Here is a 16308-nt window from a genome sequence, read left to right as displayed (position 1 = left end):
AGCCCGGTGATGGGTATTAAGGAGGGCACGTACTACATGGAGCACTGGGTGTTATACGAAAACAATGGATCATGGATCACCACATCAAAAACCAATGATGTATGGTGACTAACATAATAAAATTTTTTAAAAAAATGCAAAAAAAATAAAAATAAAATAAATAAATGTATATAATATTTTAATGTCTGTATCATCTGTTCTGTGGATATCTCTAACTCATTTAGAGAATCCCCCATTGGGTATTTATGTTTATAGTAAATATTTCTAGGAGCATTGTTGTCCAATGCTCAGTCCAAGGATAAACTACAAGTGAAACTACTGGGTTAGGGGCATGTGCATGACCACACTGGACTGTGTCCAGTGATGTTCATGCCCTTCTTGTGATTATTGTCAAGATGGGATGGGTTTACCACTCATACGCATCTTGTTAATTGCCTCTTCCTGATCTTGGCATTTTTTTCTCTTGGAGTCTTTATCTTGTAAGAACTCTGTGTAGTTTTCGGATACTAAGTGCCTGGTGTGTTTCAAATAAATATTTTTCCCTAGTCATAGCAAAAGTTTATTTGTGGTGTGTTCCACCTTGTGGAAGATTTGCGTTTTTGTGTGGCTTTGGTATCGTGTTTTGAAAATAATTCTATACCCCAAGGTGATAAAAATATTCACCCGTATTTGCTTCTTTTACTTACTTAGTTTTATTTACTTTTTATGTAAAAATCTTTGACCCATCTGGAATTTACTTTGATCTAAAGAATAAGATGAAGAGCCAGTTCTTTTTTTTTTTTTTTTGAAGATTTTATTTATTGGGGCGCCTGGGTGTCTCAGTTGTTAAGCATCTGCCTTTGGCTCAGGTTGTGATCCCGGGGTCCTGGGATCGAGCCCCACATCGGGCTCCCTGCTCTGCGGGAAGCCTGCTTCTCCCTCTCCCACTCCCCCTGCTTGTGTTCCCTCTCTCCCTGTGTCTCTCTCTGTCAAATAAATAAATAAAATCTTAAAAAAAAAAAGATTTTATTTATTTATTTGACAGAAGGGGGAGTGGCAGGCAGAGGGAGAGGGAGAAGCAGACTCCCCGCAGAGCAGGGGGAGCCCGATGTGGGACTCGATCCCAGGACTCTGGGATCATGACCTGAACTGAAAGCAGATGCTTAACCGACTGAGCCATTCAGGCACCCAAAGAGCCAGGTCTTTACACTCATCTCCCATCCCCATATAGCTAGCCGGTTATATCAGCATTTTATACTGGTTAAAGTCTGTTTTCCACTGATATGAAATATCTACTCATTCATGTTAAATTCTTATATATGTTTGATTCTATTTCAGGGTTCTCAGTTAAATTCTGTTTGTTTCTCTTTCTTCCTATACTGGTACTCACTTTTTTTTTTTTTTAAGATTTTAATCATTTATTTGAGAGTGAGAAAGTGAGAGAGAGAGAGAGCACAAGAGGGGGGAGGGTCAGAGGGAGAAGCAGACTCCCCGCTGAGCAGGGAGCCCGCCGGGGACTCTGGGATCATGACCTAAGCCAAAGGCAGCCGCTTAATTGAGCCACCCAGGCGCCCCTATTTTTACTACCATATTTTTAAAATTACTATAGGTTTGGGGTGCCTGGCTGGCTCAGTTGGAAGAGCATGTGACTCTTGATCTTGGGGTTGTGAGTTCAAGCCCTACTTGGGGTGTAGAGATTACTTAAATAAACTTGTTAAAAAATAAAGTTACTATAGGTTTTATAATTTTTTTAAGTTTATCCAGAATTTTCTCCTTATTTAATGAAGTCACAGCTTTTTCTAAAGGGATTTGGTAAGGAAGTGGGGGAGAGGATAGTTAGACCTGAAAGACAAATGGAATAGCCTTATTTATTGGACCTTTATTTGAGAGGAGTCAGGGAAAATATTGGCTTTAAAACTAGTTCTCAAGTGGGTATGACTGGAATCAACGTGGGATCCACGTATCAGCAGCACACTGCTCCCACCATTGATAAATGATCTATTGGGCTAAGGAACTCAAGATCCTCTTCCATCATTTGTGAGCTCTTTTGTCCTATTTGGCTTCTGCTTACTTTTCTACCTGTTGTTCTCTGTCTTTCTATAGATTGGAGCTAAACATGGTGTTATTTACTTGATAACAAAGTATGGCTATCTTCATCTGTATGACCTAGAGTCTGGCGTGTGCATCTACATGAACCGTATTAGTGCTGACACGATCTTTGTCACTGCTCCACAGGAACCTACTTCTGGAATTATCGGTGTCAACAAAAAGGGACAGGTATGGAACTTTGAGGGTTCATCTCCCACCTTTTCCATTCACTGGGGACTGGAGCTTAACTTTTCCTCCTTCTTCAGGAAAGTGGTCAAATATAATTAGCTCCTGTTATTCAACTTACACCCATGTCTCCCTTCTGCTTCCTACCATCACTTTGCCTCTCAGACAGCACCATTCTTAACATAGGATCAATTCTGAGAAGAGTACCTCCCTTCCTGCACGAAGCTTCTACCAATGGAGCAGTGGTTCTGATACACACCACTAACATGTTCAGGCCAGGCACAGATTGATTGGGGAGGGTTGAAAAGCAGGTACTATGCTACCTAAATTACCTTTCTAAAGTCAAAAAGACAGTAAAAGAAGGAAATCTGTGGTTTAAAAAAAGAACATTGAGACGAAAAACTGTCAGTTTCTCCCACCCAAATAGGCCATTTTGGCAGAGTCATCTTGAATGCATCACTGGTCAGTGTGCACGCAACTTGGTATTCTTCTCACTTGACCATGCTGTAGCTCGACCATGATACTCTGCTGTGTTGCCATTAAGTGTTTGGCTCCTGTACATCCTGTCACTGTTAGAGCCAGTGTTCTGGGCATACGCAGGATGAGCCTTAGAACTTTGCTGATACTGCAGTGCCTGCGAGCAGAATGTGGGCAGTACGTGTATATGGAGCACTTTTCTAGGTTAGGCCAGTCTCACTTGTTGGGTCTTTATAGGTGCTGTCCATTTGTGTCGAGGAAGATAACATTGTGAATTATGCAACCAATGTGCTTCAGAATCCAGACCTTGGTCTGCGTTTGGCCATTCGTAGCAACCTGGCTGGGGCGGAGGAGTTATTTGTGAGAAAATTCAGTACCCTCTTTGCACAGGGGAGCTATGCTGAAGCCGCCAAAGTAGCAGCATCTGCACCAAAGGTAATGGCCCTCAAATGCTGTGCGCCAGTCTGGGAGTGAAATAAATTATAAAAGCATTCCACTACTGATGTTGGAGTATCTTAACTGTTTTGTTAGTTGTATTAGCTTTAAAATTTTGCGCCAGTGGCATGACAACAATGAGACAAATCAATGAAAAGCATGATTCTGCTGCAACAACATTTTTTAAAAATTCTGTCTCAGTTCTTATCTATGTGCATACGTATTTCACACCCAGCTTCTTAGCATAGAAAATGCAGAGCTATATTATATATCAAGTGGTTGTACTGTGTTTCGTTTAGTCACATTCTACTCTGGACCTTGTCCACTCATCTGGAGTGTAACAGTACTGCTTAGGGCATGTTCTTTGATTTATTTCATTAGGATAATGTCCTGGGGCCTAGTTCTGCTTCTGAGCAGATAAAGGGTTTTGAGTTGCTTCTCCTTGAAAGGGATTTTTCTGTCTTTCAAGTGATGCTTAATGAGCAAACAATTTCTAACCATTTCTAGTCTTCACCCAGGACTTTGAGTATTTTGAATTAGAATGTAATGGTGGTAGAACTTCACTACTGCAAGGCTGATTTAGAAGCCTAATTCTCACCTTTGCTAGAAGTCACCTGTGAGACTGAGACCCACTGTTTTTGTGGTCTTTTTTTTTTTTTTTTAAGATTTTATTTATTTGTCAGAGAGAGAGAGAGAGCACAAGCAGGGGGCGCGGCAGGCAGAGGGAGAAGCACGCTCCTCACTGAGCAAGGAGCCCAATGTGGGACTCGATCCCAGGACCTTGGATCATGACCTGAGCCGAAGGCAGACGCTCAACCAACTGAGCCACCCAGGTGTCCCCTGTTTGTGGTTTTTGCTGAAGGTGGAAGCCATTGCCTTGGTGGAGGACTTTCTGTCCCTGACAATTAATTCAGTGTGGAATTTCCTTTGGCAGATTTTTTTTTAAGATTTTATTTATTTATTTATTTATTTATTTATTTATCTGAGAAAGAGAAACAGCGAAAGAGAGCACGAGCAGGGAGGAGAGGGAGAAGCAGGTTCCCTGCAAGCAGGGAGCCCGACGTGAGGCTCGATCCCAGGACCCTGAGATCATGACCTGAGCTGAAGGCAGATGCTTAACAGACTGAGCCACCCAGGCGCCCCAGATTTTTTTTTTTTAATACAAGCCAGTTAAGTAAAGGAACAGCTTGTGATTATAACGTAACAACCTACATTTCCATTTGTCATCAGGGAGTCCTACGTACCAGTGACACAGTTCGGAAGTTCCAGAGTATTCCTGCCCAGCCTGGGCAGGCTTCTCCTTTGCTCCAGTACTTTGGAATCCTGCTTGACCAGGGTCAGCTCAATAAACTTGAATCCTTAGAACTTTGCCGTCCAGTGCTTCAGCAGGGACGCAAACAACTCTTAGAAAAGTGGCTGAAAGAAGATAAGGTACAAACAGTTACGAAATCACAACCCTTAGCACAGTTTGAAAATGAGGTCACAGGCTCTTCTGATCCTAATCTTGCCCTGTCTCTTTGGCACACCACAGCTGGAGTGTTCAGAAGAACTTGGAGATTTGGTCAAAACTGCAGACCCTACACTCGCCCTGAGTGTGTATCTTCGGGCGAATATGCCGAGTAAAGTTATCCAGTGTTTTGCAGAAACAGGCCAATTCCAAAAAATTGTCCTCTATGCCAAAAAGGTAATGCATGCCTAACCATTAGCAAATCACAGATAATTAATTTGTGGTGGGTGGTTGCTGATTCTGAAGTTTATAAAATACCCTTCCTCCTATGGAAGTGCTCTAGTGTGAGTTGTTGGTGTTGCTGTTAGCATCTGTCATTCAGTGATAATGATCCTATTTTATTCTCTTCAGTTTTTTAATTTTCCTGTCTTAGGTTCACAGTCCTTCCGGTTCCCTTCCAGTTGGGGATTTTCCTATAATTTTTTAAAAGATTTTATTTATTTGAGAGAGAGATGGAGCAGAGCAGGAGGGGGTGTCAGAGGGAGAAGCAGACTTCACTGAGCAGGGAGACCACAGTAGGGCTCAATCCTGGAACCCTGGGATCATGACCTGAGCTGAAGGCAGACGCTTAACCGACTGAGCCACCCAGGCTCCACTTCTGTAATTGTATCTTGTTCTTTTTCTCCCTTCTCCCCCACAGCACCAGCTATGTGTTAAACCCATGTTTCAACGGGCTTCTACTGCAGCTTGTCCCCGAAGTTCACTGGCCTGTGGGCTGGGTGTTGGTCAGAGCTGGCTCACTGGTTGTCTGGTCTTTGTGGTCCAGGCTGTTTGTGTAATTGGTTGCACCTCCACATCCATGGCATCATCACATTGAAGTGGATGTTGTGTTTGGCATAGGCCCAGCATGTATACATGCTAATATTGCTCCTCATTTCTTTGTAAACACAAGTTCAGAACAAAGGATGGGAGCTTTATTTTTTTCTTAACCACTCAGAGTGTTTCATTTCTTTTTCTTTTTTTTTTTTTTAAGATTTTATTTATTTATTTGACACAGAGAGACACAGCGAGAGAGGGAACACAAGCAGGGGGAGCGGAAGAGGGAGAAGCAGGCTCCCCGCTGAGCAGGGAGCCCGATGCGGGGCTTGATCCCAGGACCCCGGAATCATGACCTGAGCCGAAGGCAGACGCTTAACAACTGAGCCACCCAGGCACCCCCCCCTTTTTTTTTAAGATTTTATTTATTTATTTCAAAGAGAGAGAGAGAGCACATGAGAGGGGGAGGGTCAGAGGGAGAAGCAGACTCCCTGCTGAGCAGGGAGCCCGATGCGGGACTCGATCCCAGGACTCCAGGATCATGACCTGAGCCGAAGGCAGTCGCTCAACCAACTGAGCCACCCAGGCGCCCCTCATTTATTTTTCTGATGGGCGTTCCCTTGCCTCTAGGTTGGCTATGTCCCAGACTGGATCTTTTTGCTGAGGAGTGTGATGAGGATCAGTCCAGACCAGGGCCTGCAGTTTTCTCAAATGCTAGTGCGAGAGGAAGAGCCATTGGCCAACATTGACCAGGTGAGCATCAGTTGGTTGTTTGGGACAGCTTTTTGTGGCTTGTATAACTGTCAAGAAGATTCTCTTTTGTTTTTCTCTTACCAGTGTCTTGATTCTTTTGTCTGCTATTAATCTTCCAGTTTTAAAAAATCTGATGTACCAGGGGAGCTTGTCTTCTAGTCTTTTATTGTTTGAATACCTGTCATTTACTTTTGTTTTGAAGTATTTTAGAGGATTCATGTGTCAAGTTGTGAGGATCTTATTTCTTTGTGTGGTGGTTGGTGGTGGGGAGTGGAGGATGTCATTTGAGAATGGTAGCCCCACCCTACTCCCACCTCATTATCCTCTGCTGACTGAGGCCACCTGAAGTCTGCCTGCATACCTGGTTATGGTGAGTGCTTTCGAGTCTGTAGACTTTCATCTTGTGGGTGTCTGACTAACCTGGAGTTAGGTGAACGTGAGACTATTATTTTAGCATAACGTAGTTAGTGTTTAGATATAAACACATGTCCAGTTACCTTCAGTAAACTGTGTACAAAGGGCTCTGGGTAATACAGAGATATGTAACAAAGCTTGAAGCAAGGCAAAACCAACAACCTGTATAGATATAAGTGCAGTCATACTGGGTTCATATATCATGGAATTTGCAGGGATTTTGGAGATCATGATTAAGGGGTTTGAGCCAAATTTACATAGATCTCAAGGGGAAGGAAAACTCCAGATTACGTCTAGATTATATTTCATATTTCTAAAGTATTTTTTAATTGATTTGAGAAAGAGTGAGAGAGGGAACACAAGCAGTGGGAGTGGCAGGCAGAGGGAGGGAGAAGCAGACTCCCCACTGAGCAGGGAGCTTGATGCAGGACTCAATCCCAGGACCCTGGGATCATGACCTGAGCTGAAGGCAGACACTTAACTGACTGAGCCACCCAGGTGCCCTCTAAAGTATTTTTAATATAAACTTTTTTCTTGTACTTTAAACATGGAAACAGTTACACAGTTAGTAAGTTCATTACCTATATTTCACTTCGTATTAAGGCTTATTCTTTAATATCTACTTAACTCTAATGATTGTTATCTAAGTCAATGTTTGCCTTTTCTTAACTGTGCCTAAATAATGAGAGTATAAGGGCTAGACACCAGGTGTTGACGGCCTCTAGGATTTGATTTAAATAATGGATTGTTAAGATTGCTTTAATCACTTCAGAGGATTTTGGGGATTCACACTGATAAAAGTACTTCCTTTGATCTACTTGAGTAAAATGCCCTGTTGGTGAGTATGACATCAGTGATATAATTTCACAAAATTACCTAATAAATAATGACCATGAGTTACTTGAATTTTGATAATAAAAGAAAATGCAGGGGCGCCTTACTGGTTTACTCAGAAGACTCTTGATCTCAGGGTCATGAATTTGAGCCCCATGATGGATGTAGAGATTACTAAAAGAAATAAAAACTTAAAAATGCAAAGGAAGGAACGAATTATTGAATTTCTAAATGAGATTCAGTTTCAGGAACTATTTGAATAGGAAAATAAAACCCATCTCCTTTGGGTAAAAATGTGGCTTGCTATCTGTTTCAGATTGTAGATGTTCTCATGGAAAACAGTTTAATTCAGCAGTGTACTTCCTTCTTGTTGGATGCCTTGAAAAATAATCGCCCAGCTGAGGGGCACCTCCAGACTCGCCTATTGGAGATGAACCTGATTCATGCACCCCAGGCAAGTGCCATTTCTAGGCTGAAAACAGGGGACAAAGGACCTGTTCGTTTCTGTGTGGGACTTGCACACCTAAACACAGTGCCTTTGGGCTGGGTGCTTGTGCCTCAGTGGACATTTTCTAGGACCTTCCTGCAAGAGTTTTCCAGAGTCCTTGGTGCAAAACTTTCACAGAAACAATTACAACTGGGGCATCTTTTCTTCTCTTTTCCGTTCTTCTCTGTTTTCTTTTCTTTGCTGTGGTAAAGTATACATAACAAAATTTACTATTTTAACCATTTTTTTTTTTTTAAGATTTTATTTATTTATTTGAGAGAGAGAATGAGACACAGAGAGAGAGCATGAGATGGGGGAGGATCAGAGGGAGAAGCAGACTCCCTGCCGAGCAGGGAGCCTGATGCGGGACTCGATCCCGGGACTCCAGGATCATGACCTGAGCCGAAGGCAGTCGCCCAACCAACTGAGCCACCCAGGCGCCCCTATTTTAACCATTTTTAAGTGCACATTTAAATGGCATTAAGTACATTCACATTATTGTGCAACTGTTACCATTATATATTTCCAGAACTTTTTATCATCACAAACAGAAAATCTTGTACCCATTAAGTGATAACTCCCCATTCCCTCCCCCAGCCCTTGGTAACCCCCTATTCTACTTACCTTTTCTATGAATTTGCCTATTCTAGATACTTCATATAAGTAGATTCATATGATATTTGTCCTTTTGTTTGGCTTGTTTCATTTAACATATTCTTTTCAGGATTCATCCATGTCGTAGCATGGATTAGAATTTCATTCCTTTTTTATGTCTGAATAATATTCCATTGTATGTATATACCACATTTTGTTTATCCGTTTACTTGTTGATGGACATTGGGTTGCCTTTCACCTTGTAGCTGTTGCAGATAGTGCTGCTGTGAATATTGGTGTGCAGTATCAGTTTGAATTCCTGTTTTCAGCTCTTTGGGGCATACACCAGAAGTGGAGTTGCCAGATCATATAGTAATTCTGTATGTAACTTGTTGAGGTACCACCATACTGTATTCCAAGCATTTATACCATTTTATATTCCTACCACAATATATGAGGGTTCCAATTTCTTCATATGTTTGCCAACACTTGTTATTTTCTGTGTGTGTTTTTAAAAAAATCATGGCTATCCTAAATGGGTGTGAAGTGGTAGCTCATTATGGTGGGGCATTTTTTGAACTGAAATTTGGGGGGTGGGTATGTTAAATCACATGTATATGCTTTTTTTGATTAATTTTAGATATGTATGCAGGAAAGGAGTTTGGAGAAATTTACATCAAGCTGTTAACCATGGTTGTCTGAGTGGACAGGATCACAGTTCACTTTGTTCTTTTTTTTTTTTTTTTTAAGATTTTTTTATTTATTTGACAAAGAGACACAGTGAGAGAGGGAACACAAGCAGGGGGAGTGAGAGAGGTAGAAGCAGGCTTCCCCGTGGAGCAGGGAGCCCGATGCGGGGCTCGATCCCAGGACGCTGGGATCTTGACCTGAGCCGAAGGCAGACGCTTAACGACTGAGCCACCCAGGCGCCCCCACTTTGTTCTTTACTTATTTGTCTTCCAGTTTCTTTTGCTTTATAATCATGCATTGTTTTGTGATTAGGAAACACTATGTTAATTATATTGTTCTGTGTTTTCAGGTTATTCCAATTCACAAGTTAGCTGCTCTTGTGTGGGCCATATCCCACCTCTAGGAAACAAAAGTACTATTAATTTGCTGTTTGGTGTTCTGTTGAACTCTTATGACTTGGTGATTATATATGACAGCTTTTAATATATGAGCTTTGAAACAGAAACTAAACACCACTCAGGAACTGAGCAGATAGACCGTAAGAAGAGCCCAAACCCAAAAGAGGGGCAGCCTGGATGGGTGCACAGCTGGCTACAACGCCCAGAACATTGGGCAGTCTTCTCTGGATGTCAGAGGCTGGATGATATTTTCTTTTTTGGCACATCTGTGTTTTCTGAGTTCTTTAAATGATACTATTGCTATAATAAGGGGGAAACTTAAAAAAAAAAAGATAGTAAAGTTCTGAAGAAAACAAAGGGTGGGGAGCATCAGATAAGTTCCAGATATTACAAAACTGTGCTGTCAGCACTTGGTTTGGATTGTTTCCTCTCTAGGGAGCCCAGAGTGTGCATTACCCTGGAGCAGCATGATGTTAGACTAGGTCTGTGGTCACTGTATACTTGACTGGTGCTCCATATCCTGGAAGGAATGGAAAAGAGTGTGCTGGGTGACACCCAGGAGCATGTCTCATCAAGACTCACTAGTAGTTACAGAGGGTCAGATCACTTAACAAGGCAGCAAGGTTGCTAGTTGACTCACTCATTCTTAGTCCAGAGGTTGCTTATTTAAAGATGATATTAAGCCTCATCAGAATTCTTTCCAGGAGTGTTAGTTGTTTTTCAAACATAATGCCCCCCCCAAAACACACACACACACACTTATTCTGCCTTTAACCAAATTGAGCAGGTTAGTGAATGCCAGTAGGATTTGTTACTTCCAGCTAATTGTAACTGTTGCTAGTCCAAGGATTGAGCTCATTAAAGAAGGAGGCCTTCACATTGACCTTGACTTGCCATAGAAAACCGTACAAATATGATGGCTGAAAGCCAGAGCAGTAGCCTGGCCTGATCCCAGTAACATGCTTTAGGGCAGAGCCTCAGCCTTTTATACATACCCAACTCTGCACCCTAGGAGGACAGAGCCTTGTTCAAAGAGCCTCAGGTGACTTAGAGGGTTGGCTAGGGCTCTGCTTAGAGGTGGGCAAGGACCTGGACCTGGTAAAATCCCTCTCTCCTGTGAGTACTTTCTGGAGCTGTGCCCTGGGGGGCATAGTTAGAGCAGCTACTCTTAAAAAGTGATTGCCACCATTCAGGCTTTCTTCCTGACCTCACCATTTCGTAGGTTGCAGATGCCATTCTTGGAAATCAGATGTTTACTCATTATGATCGGGCCCACATTGCCCAGCTCTGTGAAAAGGCGGGCCTCCTGCAGCGTGCACTGGAGCACTACACTGACCTCTACGACATCAAGAGGGCTGTGGTCCACACTCACCTCCTCAATCCCGAGGTATGGTGCACCCTTCGGGCACTCCTGTTGTGGATGGCACCCACCTGTCATTAGGGTTACATGTTCCCAAAATTTCCCTATGTTCGTGGTTGTGGGACTGTGGTATGTGTCTTCCCTGTGCATGAGCCTTGTCACTGCTATACACAATTCTCATTCAGCCCACACACAAGCCCCACTGGCTCACCCACGCAACTGGGCTCACATTACCTCTTTCTTTCCATTGTCTACCTTTGACTTAGCCCAAAAGAGAGAACCTGTTAACATTGACAGCTCTAGCAAGGTTGTCTAAAACCATTAGCAGAAGCTAATTGGTATTGCATTCCATTTACAGAATATGTTTTTGTATCAACTGTGGGGTATTGCAGGGTCTGTGACAGCTTGATGAATAGTTGACATTAGTGTCTCATCTGAAGTTAACTCCTGGCTTCCACTTTTTACCACAAGGAATAGTTGCTTTTCAGTCCTTTTAAGTGAAGATTCTTTATATTTTTCACACTCAGTGGGAAAAATTGACCCAGTTATGTTGCCAGTGTTGGCAGCATCTAGGATGGTACTTAGGTGTGGACAAACTCTTCCTTGCTTCCCAGTGGCTCGTCAGCTTCTTTGGCTCCTTGTCAGTGGAGGATTCTTTGGCGTGTCTTCATGCTCTGCTGTCTGCCAGCATCAGACAGAACCTTCAGCTGTGTGTGCAGGTGGCCTCCAAGTACCACGAGCAGCTGGGCACACAGTCCCTGGTGGAGCTCTTTGAATCCTTCAAGAGTTACGAAGGTAAATTTCACAGCCTCTAGCCAACTACACCTCCTCGGGTGTCGGTGTCTGCCTGCCCAACCTCAGATTCTTCCTTCCAGCCAGGCTGATATGTTGGTCAATGGCAGAAGATTTCTGCTGTCTGGTATGTGTTACCCAGCTTAGGTAGCTTTTTTGGCATTTGCAAAGGAAGCAATTAGTTGGTTGGTATTGGAGTGGGGATGCTTAGAATCCCCCTTGTGTCCCTGGAGCCTCTGTGGAACTGAGCATCTTTGTGTCACACACTCTGCTGAGTGTTCACCAGAAAATCTGGGCCAGTAACACTGGAGTGCCTGGCCCTGAGGGGGCAGCCCCTTTGGCTTCCTCTGAGTAAGAGCCCCATGGAGGCTCAGTGGTGTGTGGTTGTTGGGCTTGCAGACCTGACTGGTTGGCTTCCTCTGCCCTCCTGTGGGCATCAACATCGAGAATGTGCTGGTGGGGGGACGGCTTTCCCAGGTGAGGGTCTGCTGGGGACTGGCTGGGGCAGGGTTAGAAACTGAGCATTTGTCCAACAAGGTATTAAGCCACTGTCCTGGGCCTAGTGAGGCTGGGATGTTGGAGGAGTGAAGGCAAGACCTGCCTTCAGGGAACTGCCCCTCTCGTCAGAAGACGCCATTGCAGGAAAGGCTGCAACAGCAATTAGGTTATGTGGGTGGGGAGATGGCAGTAGAGTAGGGTTGGTGGGAGCTGTCTGCCTCCTTCAGGGTTCTGGTTCCTTCCCCCAGGTTACAGCTAAAGACCTCCTCAGGGAATGTGGTTTTCTCTGGAGTATCCTGTCCTGTTCTTGTCACCAGTACCTCTGGCTGGCTCCTGTGAGAGTCAGGAGGTGGTCAGCCTCTGATGAATAACGGTGCTCTGTGACTCACCTTGCACCCCAGTCCGCAGTGGCTCCATGTGTGCCAGCAGCTCAGTGTCAGGGAGCAGACTCTGTTTGGAGGCTCCCATTGAAAGCCTCTGCTTTCCTCTCTTCCTGGTTTGTCTTTTTAGAGTGGTAGTCTCACAGCCCTCTTAGGTTACCTCAGTTTGAATTATTCTTGAAGATGACCATCTAGGGTGTGCCTGGGCCTCCCAGAAGGATTCCACATACATACACATAGAGTATTTCACATCAGAACATCTCAGGTATACCTCCCAAATTTCATGGAAATCTGACTAGCTATTTGGGGGAGATGCCAAGGCAGAACTTCACATAGATTTTCTAAGTTGTGAGTGGGCTGTGTGAGCTGGGAGAGTGGAGCATTGTTGTAGGCTGGGCCATCAAGGGCAGATGGACTATGACTGTGGAAAAGGCAGGTAGATATTATGAGGGCATAAGATGGAACAATCTCTCTTTGTAGGCCTCTTCTACTTCTTGGGCTCAATTGTAAACTTCAGCCAAGATCCAGACGTGCACTTGAAATACATTCAGGCTGCCTGTAAGACGGGGCAGATCAAGGAGGTGGAGAGGATATGCCGGGAGAGTAATTGCTACAACCCAGAGCGGGTGAAGAACTTCCTGAAGGTAAGGATGTCTAGGTGTCACCTCCTTCCTTGAGCAAACAAACTATCAGGCAGCTGCCTAAGACTTAGAAAGCTGACTTTTTCTCCATCAATGTTCCCTGGGTCCTTAGTGCAGAGCTCTGCTTTGTGGCCCAAAGTTCTTGGAGGAGGCCACTGCTCATTTTCCAACCCTTGAGGCTATGCTCTTAATTATCTGATGTGTGAGTAGAGGGAGTTAGTTTATTGCTGCATTATGTTTCAACAACATCCCAACTGTGCCCCTGTTAATAAGGTTAGGAAAGTCTATAGAAGCAAATAAGCTACTCAGTGCTAGGGGCATAAAAAGCAAGAAGTGTCTTTCTTCCTCATGCACAGGAGGGGGTGGATGTGGACCTAAGTGGGGTGGCTTTCTTTCCCACCATCTTTCAAGGACCAGGCTGGTGGCTGCTTTGCCATCTTCAGCATACCACCTTGAATGTCACCTTCCCGGTCAACTGGAAGAAGGAAAGAGAGTTCAGAAGAGCCAGTACTGGTGGTTTTTATGAGTGAGGCTGCAGGTGGCATGTGGCATTTTGATTCCCATTCCATTAGAGGAAACTAGGTCACATGGCCACACCCAGAACTGCAAGGGTGCAGGGCACCTGAGAAGTGTCATGTAGGTATGGCCAAACGAGGGGAGGCATTATTGTGGTGGACTGTAGAGTGGGGGGCAGCCCCCTGCACTCCTGTTGTAGCATATGTTGGCTGATGTTCCATGGAGTATGGTTCCTTGTCTGGAAAGGCAGCCCTTATTGGCAGGTGTTCTCGAAAGTAGCCTACACTCTCTGCTGCTGGGTCTGGGTTACATTTATACATAATGAGCTGTTTGTCTTAACCCAGAAGATACTTGCTTTTGGACCAATTTGCAATGTTATTGCCAGATCTAGCAGAGTTCTTCTTTAACCAAATAGTATTACCTTTCCGTTACTTGTTTCCCAAGGCAAACGCTATATCCCCAAAAGCAGATACCTTGAAACAATAGCATATCTAGAACAAAGTCTCATCCTGAGTCTCCTTGGGGCCACTCCCTACAGAAGCAGTGCCATCTCTGTGCTGATTCATGGTCCATGCAGTCTGGCTCTGTGGGGTCTTCACTGCATGCCTTGTTTCTGTGCTTTCCCAATACACAGGAGGCCAAGCTCACAGACCAGCTTCCCCTCATCATTGTGTGTGATCGGTTTGACTTTGTCCATGACCTCGTCCTGTACTTGTACCGCAACAACCTGCAGAAGTACATCGAGATCTACGTTCAGAAGGTACTACTGGGACATTCACTGCCAGCTCCCAGGTGACACCCGGCTGCTTTTGTGCCTTGGTTGGTGGTAATAGCCTACACCTGAGAGACTGCCTTTGACCCCTGAATGTGTCTGAGACTGATGGTATCATAGCTTGGGCTGCCACAGCAGAATACCACAGACTGCATGGCTTAAACAGTAGACATTTTCTAGAGGCTGGAAGTCCAAGATCAAGGTGCTGACCCCACCACCTTGGGTTGGTTCTTTCTGAGGCCACTCTCCTTGGCTTACAGATGGCTACCTTCTTGCTGTACCTTTATATGGCCTTTTCTCTGATTAGGGCCCCACCCTTATGACCTCAGTGAACCATAATTATGTCCTTCAAGGCCCATCTTCAAATACAGTCACATTAGGGGTTGGAGCTTCAAATACGCATTCTGTCCACCACAGGAGCCCTTTCAGACAGCCACACTGTCCAGGCCTGGACGGGGGACTTATAGCAGTGACCTGTGCCTGCAGCACTAAGTCACCACCTTGACCATTCTAGGTCAACCCTAGCCGGATCCCTGCTGTGGTTGGAGGGCTGCTTGATGTGGATTGTTCTGAGGAAGTAATTAAAAACTTAATCATGGTGGTGAGAGGACAGTTCTCTACTGATGAGCTGGTGGCTGAAGTAGAAAAAAGAAACAGGTAAGGGGGTCCTAGTTTGGTATCTTCTCTTGCCCTTGGGTTCTAGTGTTTGTTGCTAAGTCTATGACTAATTCTCTAAGATCCCTTTTCGGTCAGCCTCTAGGCCCCAGGACTAACTGTCTCTGTGGCTGGTCTTTCATGCAACGAATCTTAGATCTAGTAGTGAGTTGTTTGCTATTGGTACTATAGATCTTTGGGGAAAACTTAACAATTGAAATCTGTTTGGAATTCAAGTCTGTTTTGGTCCCTAAAACAACCTGAGGTTAATGAAGTGAGATTTTTGTTTGTTTCTAGAAGCAGCCTTCAGAGTTCAGGGTCTGCCCTGGAGGTTTCAGATGTTAGTTTTGAGACTTTTACGTTGCTCTTCCTTCTTTCAAAGGCTAAAGCTGCTGCTTCCCTGGCTGGAGTCCCGGAGTCACGAAGGCTGTGAAGAGCCTGCCACTCACAATGCACTTGCCAAGATCTACATCGACAGCAACAATAGCCCCGAGCGCTTCCTGAGAGAGAACGCTTACTATGACAGCCGTGTGGTGGGCCGCTACTGTGAGAAGCGGGACCCGCATCTGGCCTGTGTTGCCTACGAGCGGGGGCAGTGTGACCTTGAGCTCATCAAGGTGGGCAGCAAATACACCTGGCTGCCAGCTGTTGCGCTGGCTTCATCATTGGGGGCTCATGAAGGCTTCCTCTGAGCCCCACAATTGCAGATCGTGTGCTACATTTCCATAAACTTGGTTTCCTTGTAATTCAGATGCCTTGTTTCCTACCTGCTTATGCCCTGTTTGTATATATTGTACCTGTAAACCTGGCTGGCCTAAGTCTGACCTGTCAGCCTTCTGCTTACAGTCCTCTAGCCTTGAGGGCAAAATTGAACCCCTTGGCCTGACTCAGGAGGTTTTCTGTGAACCACAACCCTGTCCTCACCAGCCTGACTGCCTCCCCTCTTGCCTCTCCACCCTGAATGCTTCCGTCCTATGTGTGCTTGCACTTCCTGCTCTTCTTCTTAGGCAACTTCTTACACGTGCCCTCTGCCAGCTCTTCCCAACCACAGAGCTCTTACTGGCCCCTTCTTGGAACATCCCCCTCAGGTCTGCTTA

At 44.7% G+C, this 16308-nt stretch overlaps 1 protein-coding gene across 2 annotated transcripts in view; it reads left to right on the top strand.

Annotated features, from left to right (window-relative positions):
* CLTCL1 (clathrin heavy chain like 1) overlaps window positions 1–16308 on the top strand; it is a 76866-nt gene that overhangs the window by 20553 nt on the left and 40005 nt on the right. For both annotated transcript variants that reach the window (XM_081801604.1, XM_081801605.1), the window contains exons 4-15: window positions 2083–2256; window positions 2968–3165; window positions 4396–4596; window positions 4697–4849; window positions 6059–6181; window positions 7746–7883; window positions 10821–10985; window positions 11573–11753; window positions 13109–13272; window positions 14420–14545; window positions 15072–15214; window positions 15594–15828. In XM_081801604.1, the coding sequence (XP_081657730.1) occupies window positions 2083–2256; window positions 2968–3165; window positions 4396–4596; window positions 4697–4849; window positions 6059–6181; window positions 7746–7883; window positions 10821–10985; window positions 11573–11753; window positions 13109–13272; window positions 14420–14545; window positions 15072–15214; window positions 15594–15828 (2001 nt within the window). The remainder of the gene's footprint in view (window positions 1–2082; window positions 2257–2967; window positions 3166–4395; window positions 4597–4696; window positions 4850–6058; window positions 6182–7745; window positions 7884–10820; window positions 10986–11572; window positions 11754–13108; window positions 13273–14419; window positions 14546–15071; window positions 15215–15593; window positions 15829–16308) is intronic.

This window comes from Leptonychotes weddellii, chromosome 13 (assembly GCF_054177405.1).
Source record: "Leptonychotes weddellii isolate Sample4059 chromosome 13, ASM5417740v2, whole genome shotgun sequence".
NCBI classification, from domain to species: domain Eukaryota; kingdom Metazoa; phylum Chordata; class Mammalia; order Carnivora; family Phocidae; genus Leptonychotes; species Leptonychotes weddellii.
The sequence above is the reverse complement of the archived record's forward strand: the minus strand, read 5'-3'. Positions and strand labels throughout refer to the sequence as shown.